Source organism: Podarcis raffonei, chromosome 1 (assembly GCF_027172205.1).
Source record: "Podarcis raffonei isolate rPodRaf1 chromosome 1, rPodRaf1.pri, whole genome shotgun sequence".
In the NCBI taxonomy this organism is placed as follows: domain Eukaryota; kingdom Metazoa; phylum Chordata; class Lepidosauria; order Squamata; family Lacertidae; genus Podarcis; species Podarcis raffonei.
Window position 1 is genome coordinate 138,258,553 of NC_070602.1, and position 12,405 is coordinate 138,270,957.

Sequence of the window (12,405 nt, forward strand, 5' to 3'; positions counted from 1 at the left end):
ATTCAATTTACCTTAATCTTTTTAACCTTATCTTATCTTAAAAAATCTTAAAGTTTCAAAATTTACATCATATTCATTCATATCTCCTTAAATCATTTCTGCTAAAGCCAATTTGATTCCTTTCCAACATGCTCCCTGATATTTCATTAATGTTACACTAATTCCAAAATTAACAAAAGAATTTCCCTTAATATCTCTAATTTTTATCCAACGTCCCTTCTTCCTGGTTTCGGGTCATGTCAGCCTTTCTGTCTATTACATCCAGTCCATCAATCTGGTGTTCTTATATCCGAGGCCCTTAAGTCTCTTCTTGGCCCCCTCTGCACATTCTCTTGTCCTTGTTTGTGCTTGCGCACTTCTTTGTCTGTTATTAGCTTTTTGGGGAGTGGGTCTCCGGAGGATTCCATCCAGTAGTAATTTCCATTTTCCTTCGTCAGGCTGGCCTCTTTCCCCCAGTCCCATTCCCCGTCGTCATCTTTGTAATCCAAAAAGCATTTATCCAAAAGATAGTTGTTCACCTGTTTCAAAGTCCCACTAGAGTTAAGAGCTTCCTTAACTTGAAACACTTCCCAGCACTCTCCAAGTTCAATCGGTAGCTTTTGTTCCTGCAGGACTTTGGATCTATCCATTTGTGTTGTTTGAGGAATAATCACTGCCTCTTCCTTCTTCATCTGCCCTTGGACTTGCCTTGTCAAACCAGATTCTCGAATTGGTTGCTGTATAACTTCTTTATCCTTATTCCCTGTTAAATCATATTCACTGGCCACAGCGCTCATCAAGTCCAATTTTTCATGCATCAAATTCATTTTCTCATATAGCTGCTCCAGCAAGGCATTTGTCATGCCAAGGGCAGACTCTAAACTTTCCTCCCAACACATTTTTATTCAAGGTCAAACGGCTGGTCCCACAATCCAAATCTTGAAGCTGTGAAGTCCAAGACTACAACAACAAACTGACAGGCTCCCTCTAGGGGACACAGTTTCTTTTTGTATCCATTTTTAAAATATATCCAACAAAGGAGATTACTTTCGATTTCAAATCCTTTCGATTTTCAAATACTTTGTATCTTTAAAATACAGAAATGCAGAAGGTAGCGTTGAAGTTAATTTGTTTCTCTTCTTTTTTTTTAAACTATCTGTCAAAGCACTCCACTTTCAATCAATGGACGTCTCAAACAATTTCTGTCCCGACACCCTGTCCCCAGGTTTGGGACGATGGAAACTTAAATTCCTTTACTCTCCTCCTGCAGGATTAAACAGTCAAATCCCCCCCCCTTTCTCCTTCTTCTAAGGGGGTTTTATTAGTTATGGATGCAGGAAATTTCCAACTTTAAAGCAGTTTTCCAGGCTGTTAGTTTGCAAAGTCTTTGCTTCAGTCTATATACAAAAAGTGGAAGGCGGACTTCCTGTTTAAACCTTCCCGCTTGTGCCTAATTCATAAATTTTGCAAATTTCTTTATCCAATTCTCCGTTTTTACTCACGGGTACTTGATTTAGAGTCCAAATGTCATCAGGAAAAAGTCAGCGCTCTCCGGCGATGGCTGCACGGCTTCCCTCCGTGGAAATAGCGATCGGTTCGCAGCACCGCGCTGCTCACCCCACTTCACTCTGGAGCCCCAAAAAGGGGTTTCCTCATGAGTAGGGGAGGCGCTCTTGGTGCTCTGCCGAACCCCACGTTCCCAGGCTTCTCCGCCTGGGATTTCTAGCGGGCTCCCGCCTTCGCCGCGGCGGGAAGACCCAATTTCCACAGAGCCCGTTCCTCCGATCGGAGGAACTCCACCATTCGTCGTTGGCGCTAACCCAGAAGTCTTGGCGCTAAGTTCTTAACCCGAGGTACTATTTCTGGGTTAGCGGAGTATGTAACCTGAAGTGTATGTAACCCGAGGTACCACTGTGCAATCCTTGGGGCACCAGCCAAATACTTTTTCTTAACTGCGCCCCCCCCCCCGACTTTTCAGCAATATTAATAGTTTTGACATATTACAGCTTCATATATGCTCAGAGTCAGTGGTTAATATTGCCTATTGAGTATCTTCAGTAAAGCTTATCAATTTCTTATTGATTCCAATAGCTTTGTTTTGTTGTTTATGCCATTTGCTACTTGGCAACCTGAATTTATGATTCTGTGTGTTTTGTTTTACTTGTGAGCCAGCTAGAGGCTTTTTTCCATAAGCAGAATATAAATTCATTGGACAGTGAATAATAATTCCCATATCACTTCATCCTGGCTCACTCCCCTCTTCTTCCCCAGCATTTTGTGGCTCACCTCAGGTGCCAGCCCAGGTCCCCATGGCATCTTTCAAAAGCACCCAAGCAGGATTTGCCTTGAGGAGGAGAGGCTAGCAAAACTGAATACCTCTTAAAGGGCCCCACCTGCATTCTGCTGAATAGTACATTGTCCAAACCAAACCAAACCAAACCCAGAAGGCCCAAAGGCAAAGGGATCTGTAGAGAATCCATTTTGCTTCAGCCTCGACACATGCAGACTCTGTACTGCTGAGGAGTACAACTCATGTAAGATTCCCCAGCTTTCTTCTTACGCACCAATCAAGGCCTCATCCTGTCTAAACCAGTATTACCTCTGAAGAACTGACAGGTCAACCCTGATCATTTTCGAAGTGATTTGGGCTGTAATTCTGCACCGGTTTACAGGTGGGTAAGTCCCATTGGGTGGATCTACTCAGCAATCTATAGTCTATAAGCAAGCCAATCCCATAATGCCAATTTAGCTGTATCTAAGAATTTCTACTGTTACAGCTGGGAAACAACTTCACTCATGAAGTTTCAGCCTCCCTTTCAAAGAGAAAAATCCTTTCTTACCCACAGCAACAGAAGTGCAAAAATGGCCTGGTTTGTGGGGCTGGATGTGCATTCTCCTTGCTTGTAGGATGCCATCTATAGCGCTGGTGTGGCCCCACTCCTGCCTTTAACCCAAATTTACATGGGATTCATTCATGAATCTCATATTCTGAAAGTTTCTATGGGGTAAGTTTATTGGAAATGTAACCATGCCCTGGAGAATGACCAATCTTGGTCTTGCGGCTCAACAAGGAAAAAATACCTCCTGATAATAGATTTGGCATAGGAACCGAACGCCCTACTCCAGATGCTGCTCTTCACCTGTTAATTAGGAACTGTAGTTGTAGAACTTTATTAGTTACAAATTATTAAATATAATTGGAAATAATGATAGCATGGCAATTACTTGTTTAGCCAATGAAAAGGAATTAGGATTTTTCCCACAGCAAGCTTCACATTTCATTATGTCCAAGGGGAACTCCAGAGTCCTTTTTAGCTCATTCTGGAAGCAATTTTGAGTCCCATTCTGTTACCTCTAGAACTGTGGTAATTATCAATTAATTTTCAAACAAGGTAAATTACTCTCCTTTTTTTACCTGAACCAGAATCAAACCTGAGACCCAGGTTTAAACTGTTGAACATAAACAAAACTGCATAAAAGCAAAATATATTTAAAATGTGGTCTCCCTACCCACACTTTAATATGCAAGTTAGATATGCAAGTTTTGTATTTTGTAGCTACTAGAAATGTCAAAGAATGGCAAGGGCAATGTTACAGGGATTGCAAATAAACCTGTAAATGTAGTGAGGGAAATGGTCATATTCCAAACTCCTGTCTCTGAATATCCTACCAGCTTTTTATTATAATGATGGGAACCCTCTCCTGTATGTCATAAACCAGCAGCATATCATTTTTCCAAAACCTACATGAGCTACATTTTATCACAATTCACAAAATCTAAAAATACAGAATCTTATGAATCATACATACTTTAAATGCTAGAAGTAATTCAGATTACATATTTGACTTCAGGCAACCACCAAGCTGTTCAGTTTTGTTCTTAAGGCTATCAAGCCATTGGTTGGCTAAGTCAAACTATTTGAATCTAATTTTACACCACTAAGGTCCAATTCACATATTGCTCATGGATGTTGTAAAATCACTGAGCTCATGGTAAAATCATCCCATCAGCTCTACACAGGTGAATGTTTTCTGAATGTTTGTTTGATGTGGAATTCACTATGCCAGATTGAACTATTGAAGGCTAAAGTTTGCTCTGTCTTAGTAAAATGCCACATTACATAGGAGACAATATAGACTCACCATTAATGCATGAATCAAGCCAAATTTATCATAAAACCTGCTACTTTTTCTTGGATCTTTAATCATTTCCTTTGTGAACTTAACCTGGGAGTAACGTTCCCTTAACATAGTGGATCTTACTTCCAAGTAAACCTGCCTAACTCTCTGCCTTAACTGGCAAGTGAACTATGCTGACTGAAAGCAGGAAGGGTGGTTTCCCTGGTGTGTAATAATTTGGGATTAAGCTTCTTAAATTCGCTGGCTAGAAAATGTCGTTCTCAATACCAAAGGTATCAGACCTAGCTGAAAATGCTCAAGGCAGCCAGCTGGAGAAACCCTTGAGAGGTCCACTGTCCCACCAGCTGGCTCAATATGAACAGGCGTCCATAAGCGATAAGCCTTTTTTGAGGAAGACTACATAAGGAATATTCCATCTTTACGCTGCAGAGTGAAAAAGTGCTGACAGGATTCAAACTCAGGAAAGCAAGCAGCTCCCTGCCTGCTCTTCACCCTCCTAAAAATAGTGCCTACGAGAGGGCCATCAAGAAATGGATCCTTCTTTGCCTTTGCCCTAAGAAAGTTAAAGAACTCCCCTAGGGGGAGTGGCCACTACTCTCTGACACTTAATCCTGCCCATGATGTCACTGGCTTATGTTAAATAAGAAGAAATAAGGCCAGAGAGTCAGGACCACTCTCAGGGATTCAGGCAGCTTCCAGCCTTGCCTCCTCCTCTTCCCTTCCAACTTTCGCAATCATGGTGGGTGCAGGAGAAAATTAGTTCTGCATAGTGAGCCAGTGGTTTGATCTAACATTGTCATTTTCAAGTGTGTAATTAGTGCATAGCATAAGGGAGTAGAGAACCAATATAGTGTCCTACCAAAATCATGCAGGAGTGTGTGCATCTATTCTTATTGTTAATGTGAAATTACTGGGATTATTTGGGAAATCTTGTCTTATGTAATAGCTCGCATGTTTCCTGTCTTTTATAGCAGGTTGTTGTTATCAATAGCCTGTAATTCATGTTTGCTGAAATATATGTGCAGTAGAATCCAGATGCACAACCTGCCTATGAACAGTAACAAAATGGCATGTTTTTAAAATAAAGGCTTAAAGGACATATGGGTCTTAAACCTTCTGTTTTATTAGTTCTTTTGAATGTAGTATTTATTGCACAATGATATTTTCGATTTACATTATGTTCTCTACTGTAATGCAATAATATGTTCCTCTAAAAAGGATTAGGATATTTAGCTCATACTGTATATATCTGTGATTCTGATTGTGTGCAGGAAGATACTATAATGGACTTCAAATACTTACATGACATTGTTATCTGCTTTAATTATTTTTATTTTATTTTTATTATTATTTTATTATTTTTCTAACATAAACTGCTTTTGGAGGGCTTTGCCCTGAAAGGTGGCCTGGAAAGATTTCAAATAATGGAATACATAAAATACATTTGTGGCCAAATTACACACTATAGGATATGTATAACTTTTGTCTGTCAATGCAATTTTCCCTCCAAGAGTACTAGCTTTTTACTTTCCTCTCTCTTTTGCCAAATGCAGTCCTTCAGCGCTGATCAGATTGCTGGTAAGTGGAACATAAATTCAATTCCCTGCGTGTTGATGTGATTCATTGCACGGAACATCAAATACTGGATACTCATTAGCTTAAGTAGGCATTCTTCCATTAGCAACCTGGTGGCATCTCAGCTACACTTGAAAAATCGGACAAAATCCTTTTCTTTGCATCTTGGGAAGATGTTTCAAGGAGCAAGCTAGATGCTGTCAAGTCCAACAAGTCTTTCTTTTTTTAAAAAAGGGGCTTTTTGTGATTGATTTTTTTTCTAACAGATCGAGTTCTCCAAGGAACAACAGGATGGTAAGTTTTTGGGGAGAGCCAGTAAACATAGAGAGAGGTATTTTAATACCATTGGAATATGCCCGCTGGTATAAACAGTGAAGCTAAATTGACTTCAATCATGTAGACTTCCACCACTTAAAGATCAGGCCACAGATTCCAAATCACTTCTTTAGATGTTTTATGTTTTGCTGTTGACTGCCTTGAAGCACAGATGCCAAGAGAATGCTGCCTTCCTCTTCTGGCACCTAACTCTTCAGAGAGCTGGTAAGGCAGTAATGACAGAATGAGGTTTAAAGCCATTAGTAAGGAAGAAAGCACAGAAACAAAAATCTATAAATGTTGCATATTGATAAATAAATAAATGAAGGATTCATGACTGTCCAGCCAATGCATGTAGGATTATGACTCCTAGGAAATGCTAAGGGAATATCAAGCTGTATTGCTGGAGTGGGGCAGAGCTAAATCAATTTAACTAAGAATATAGTATGTAATATGAGTGTCATGAATTAAAGGGAATTTGGGGCTTAATTATTTATTTATTGTAATCAGCCTGTTGTATACATTTCATAATTCCAGTAAATTAATGTTCCTACCCCCACAAAAAATCAGTCTGTGTGTCTTTGTCAGACAAAAGAAACAAATACCCCTTTGTCAATTAAATATCCTAAAATATTACTTCTGTAAAGATAGTTTTATTTGATCCCAATTTATGTAAGTCTTTTATTATTCAATTAAAATTAAAAGCAAGACACCTTTATCACTAACATCACAGCCCTAATCTTCTCTACTCAGAAGTAAATCCTATTGAATTCAATGGTGGTTACTCCCAAGTAAATGAGGCTAGAATTACAGCCTTATAGTAGTAGCATTATAAGGCTTCTTGCCTATCATCCATTTTAATGCAATGTCACAGCAGTTGAATGGCATGTTGATATGCTACCACTCACATGTAGGATCAATATACTACAACGCTTTGGATTTTATGTGTCAAATAATTGGCTTGCATTATGTGATTTAAGATATGAGTATATGATGCAGAATGCCCCCGATATAGTGAATGTCAGCATTTACTGGTATATCTACAAAGAGCTTGGAGGGGTGGGGGATATATATCTGTTTTCAGGTATTCACAAAATTCCTCTGGATTTCCAACATTCACATTTAAATGGCAACATTCAGTAAAATCTGGATGTTCACTGTAACATGGGGATTCTAAATGAAACCATCAAATGGCAAGATTTCTTTAACTTGATTTGATATGCCCTTGCTGTAGTACCTGTTGTTTTTTACATTTCTTAGACCTATAAATTGAATGAAAAACCCACCTTGCCTAGAATGTACCTTTGAATTAAAAAGCTCTCTCTCCAGCTTCACATTCTGCATTAACAACTTTCACAAGCAATACATTCCAGATTAAAGGGTATTCTTGGAGTTGCTCGTTAAGGTGACCATAGATTGATTAATTTGCTAGATTAATTTTAAGTTAGTCAAAACCAAAGTATTTCAAAACAAAAGAGCTGGCCAACATTTAGTAAGAACACTTTTAACAGTTGAAACACTTTCTTTAGTCATATTAAACTGCTATAAAAGAAAAGTTGCCCCCAGTTAATATCAATTTTTTGGCTTATTAAAAAGTTGACAAACACCTAGCAAATTAAAGAAGATGTGGAAGAACCCTAAAATAAAATTTTTACTTCTGGGTTAATAAATAAATTATTGCACTGCGCAACATGAAGGGGGGTAAAATCAGAACCCCAGCTGTGTCTTTAAGCACCCACACACATCTGTGGACTTAGCTTCACATTCTGCCTACTGCAAAAACATATTTTTAAACCTATTGAGATCTTGCATGGAGGGGAGAGGAAAGAATTTCAGTCACAATGCGTGCCTATAAAGAAAGGAAACATCTCTGGCCTTCCAATTGTTTCAGCAATGCCCATCTGTTCTTGGGCTGCAAATACACTGATCCAAAATACAGAGCAAAAAGAATCTGAGGGACAGAAGAACGTGCTTGAAGCATACTTTACTGAGCCTATTATTACCGTTAAAAATGTTAAACCAGGCTTAAAAGCTGAGCCAATATTGTTCGGAATCACACTGTAACCTGTTTCCCACCCGTATACATGGAAAACTGACTGCTGTTTGCAGCAGCTGAAAATGAGGAATTTGCATTTTATATTCCCGAAAGTGGGTAGTCTTTTAAAAAGAAGAATAAAAATGGTGATGAGTTGGTGATGAGATCTTCCATTGGTGTAAATGAGTGAAGTTCTGTTGTTTGTAGCCAGTGAGGAAATATCAAATGTGAGCCTGGGAGCATGTAGCCGTCTCGTCTCTTCAATTCTAAAAGGCCAGAACTTTATGAGCTGTAATGGGAGAGGGCTAGCTATTGAAGTGCCTTGCAGGTCTCAATGCATCAGACAGTGAGGGGATTAATATCAGATATATTGGGTTACAGACTAGCAACCGCACGTCCTGCCTCAGCGATTTAGGAGAGGGCTAGGGAACTTCTTGAGGCAGTATAAGGAGGGCAAGAGGGAGCACCAAAATAGTACAGCTTCACAAGCACCCAGGAGAAAATGAATGGAGGCTGCATAATTTGCCCCGTGGCTTACGAAAGACGGAAGAAGCAGAGTTCTATATAAAGCAGAAATTTACACTTTGCCAGGCATGATGTGGCTTCAGAACAAATTCCAAATTGGTCTAGAAGAAATTTCAAAACTGCTCTGTGGCGACTGCAGTTAGGTGACACTCTGGGTTCTTAACAACCTTATAAATGCAGTGTAGAAGGTGAAAACTTTAAACCCCTCCAAAGACACACCTATTCATGCTGTCTTGCCTTTCTGTAGGACCTGCTTGCTTTCCCACATTATTCATACAGCTTCGCTTCTATGCCTCTTTTACTGTCAAGATACAATGCTTGCTATTTTCAGCTGTTAGTTGTGTCAGATCCTTTTTCCATTTGCTGAACTTTTTGGCTGTCTGCAATGGCCCCCTGTAACCATAATTGCAAGGTTCTGCCTTGCTTTATATGATGATAGCAATGATGGTGAGATATTGATTTATACCCCTCCCTTTTCTTGTAATGGGACTCAAGGCCTCTTACAGATAAAAATAAGAACCATTAAAAACACAGGAAAGACAATTAAACATGGGTATTAATTAATTAATATTAATTAATAATTAAATATGGATATTAATTAAACGGCGTTTCCGTGCGCTGTTCTAGTTCGCCAGATGCGGCTTAGTCATGCTGGCCACATGACCCGGAAGCTGTACGCCGGCTCCCTCAGCCAGTAAAGCGAGATGAGCGTCGCAACCCCAGAGTCGGCCACGACTGGACCTAATGGTCAGGGGTCCCTTTACCTTTTTTATTTATTAATTAAAACTATATACATATATAACATCTATATGCATGCAGGCAGTTACGATAAAAGCTCCCACATGTGAAACAGCCCCGTTGCTTCAACCGCAGAGGAGAGTAACCAAAAAAGGTGAGACATCCACACCAGTGCTTCCTTCTGTGGAGACTCCACTCAGGCAATCTCTCTCTCTCAAAAGTGGGGTGGAAGCAGATAGGCAGAGTTTTCCTGGGGGGCAGGTGTCAGAGCAGATGCCCCAGCTCATATCTTACCTCCTCCTCCATGGGGCTATGGCAATGTGGCTGTTTCACATGGAGGATTTTAAAATGTATCAACCTTATCAGGGCTCTATTAGCCATCATAAGGTATGGTAAACAGTCAATATTTATTGGGGGCAGGGTTGTGAACCAAAGGGGCTCACTGCTTCCATGAAAAAGGGACAAGGGAGGGGGCCAAATCTCAGCTTGTAATGGCTATTAGAGGCAAAAAATGGGGGGGGGGATAAATTTGATACTACCAGTAAAATTATGCAAATGTCACACCACTGGAATTTTGTTGCAGAGAAAGTGGCCCTATTAATATTTATACCATAGTAGATACAAACTAGTGTATGGGCAAGTTGTTTGGCTATGGTGACACTGACACTTTCCTCTTGCAGACTTTAAGGAGGCCTTCCTCCTTTTCGACAGGACTGGTGAAAGCAAGATCACCCTAAGCCAGGTTGGAGATGTCATTCGTGCTTTGGGGCAGAACCCCACCAATGCTGAGGTCAAGAAGATCATGGGCAACCCCAGCAATGAGGGTAATGACTCTGAGATGAAATGGTCCATATTATGTCCTCTTAACGTTCAGTCAAATTCTCCTTTCCCACTACCTTAATTTTAGTGAAGATGGAGTGTGCTTTCCTCTTATTCAAGCCTTGACCACACAAGCATTTGTGGGGGTGGGGTTTTTATTTTAAAAAAATTAAAACATTTAATATTAGGTTATTATGGAGATGAGTTTGTAGAACTTGTGAATGTGCACAGTAATTTTTTCAGCTCAAGAGTTTTATTCCAGCTTTGTTGTTGTTGTTGTTGTTGTTTAGTCGTGTCCGACTCTTCGTGAACCCGTAGAATAGACCAGAGCATGCCAGGCACTCCTGTCTTCCACTGCCTCCCTCAGTTTGGTCCAACTCATGTTAGTAGCTTCCAGCTACCCACCCAAATTAAATTCCTGATGTCTTTGATGAGAAAGAGTCAAGCATGTGCCTAGGGCATATCTGAAGACATATGATACAGCTACTTCATGAAATTAAATAGTTCAAGATCTGACTAGTGCCTGGTGGGACCTATATAAACTGACTTGAAATTGCCGTCTGTACTGAGCCCCTTAAGCCCCCATCACCTCACCACTAGCTAGTTTAACTATTTCCAGGAATCAGAAGTCTTGATTAGCTTTTAACACTTGCTGAATCCAAGGATTAGAGGGGTCTAGCCAGGATTTTTGTTAGGGGGGCAGGCTTTTGTTGGGGGAGGCAGAACCTCAGTTAAGTATTTTTATTGCTTTTTATTGATTTACGGGGGGCAGCTTCCCCCATCCCCCCTTGGTTGCCCCCATGGGTCTGGCACTCCTCACCCCACAACTCATAACAATATCTAACTCACAGCCCCTTTTCCTTTAAAGCTGTTAGCAAGCTTTACCAGTGTGAAGGTGCTGTACAAAAAGCCATAGTACACAGCACTAGAAACACCACTATAAAACTATAATAAATAGACAATGCATGAAATAAATAGCGTGTTCAAATTGAACTACAGATCCTTTTTCACAAGCAGTGCAACCACTGTGTGCTTGTGTTTCCTTAGAAATGGAGCTGGACAACCATTAAATTATGATTTCTTTAAATTATGATTCCTGTAAAAACCGTCCCCCCTCCACTGAATACAGATTTGCCTCCTTTATGTGTATGTAGCATCACCTGATGATAAGTACAACAATAAGCAAAGACTTCAGTGTTTTATGACTACCTGAAAGCTTTGGCAGTAGTACCATATTGTGAAGGAAGAAATTTAATTTCTAAAGGAAGCATAGTTTTGGTTGAGAAACAGATGTAAGTCACAGGATAGCACTTCATGAGAACTTCCTAAAGCATCACAAATACATCTGAGAACATTGTTGATAATGTTGTTTTATTGTAGAGATGAATGCCAAGAAAATTGGGTTTGAAGAGTTCCTGCCCATGATGCAAGCAGCAGCCAATAACAAGGACCAGGGCGGCTTTGAAGACTTCGTTGAAGGTCTGCGTGTCTTTGACAAAGAGGGCAATGGGACCGTCATGGGTGCTGAACTCCGTCACGTATTGGCCACTCTGGGTAAGGCTTCCAAAAGTCCTCATAGGGTTGGAAGGAACCATAAAGGCCATCAGAGCACCAAGAATTCTCTGTAAGGGATCCCAAGCTTTCCACCCCCTTAAACCAAGCACTGGAGTCCTCTGAGAGACGGGTTGGAATAAAAATAGGAAAATAAAGTAAATGTTTCTGGAGCTGGAGAAGATTAACTTTTTAACCACTTTAAATCTATATTGGCATTAGTGCCCAATTATTATTTCCAATGTAATAAAATTGATATTTATAATAGCAAAGGCCTATTTATATAAATTTGGATAATCCACACTTTCCCTGAAGTATAACAATGTGATATAAAACATTCAAGATTATAATAAAATAACTAAAAGTGTAATTAAAAGTAACTCTTTACCATGGCTGTTGATACCTGAGGTGTATGTTTTTGGACCCACCTTATTTTTAAGGTTGGAAGTTGTTTTAAGTTGTTTTTATATTATGTTTTAATGATGTAGCCCACCTGGGATCTTAGCATGGAGAGCAGGTAATACAAACATACAGACAGACATCAATAAAGCATCATTAAATCCTGGTTGGTTAAAAAGAAATATATTTCAAAGACACTGAGAATCATACAACCGCAGGAACAGAGCATGTGATCTTAGGGGGTGAAACTTAATTTTTGCAAATTTCTTCAGTGAAGGGTCTTAAAAATATGTTTTAGAGTTTGAGGAATTTATATTTGCTATTATTTT

The 12,405-nt window shown here is 39.7% G+C and overlaps 1 protein-coding gene across 4 annotated transcripts in view; it reads left to right on the plus strand.

Annotated features, from left to right (window-relative positions):
• MYL1 (myosin light chain 1) overlaps positions 1–12,405 on the plus strand; it is a 30,693-nt gene that overhangs the window by 11,729 nt on the left and 6,559 nt on the right. The window contains exons 1-4 of one of the 4 annotated variants that reach the window (XM_053364915.1): positions 4,756–4,858; positions 5,673–5,697; positions 9,988–10,131; positions 11,507–11,680. In XM_053364915.1, the coding sequence (XP_053220890.1) occupies positions 4,856–4,858; positions 5,673–5,697; positions 9,988–10,131; positions 11,507–11,680 (346 nt within the window). In that variant the 5' untranslated portion in view covers positions 4,756–4,855. Of the gene's footprint in view, positions 1–4,755; positions 4,859–5,666; positions 5,698–5,960; positions 5,989–9,987; positions 10,132–11,506; positions 11,681–12,405 lie in introns of those variants that run through there. The other 3 variants (XM_053364907.1, XM_053364890.1, XM_053364900.1) reach the window with 3 other exon arrangements.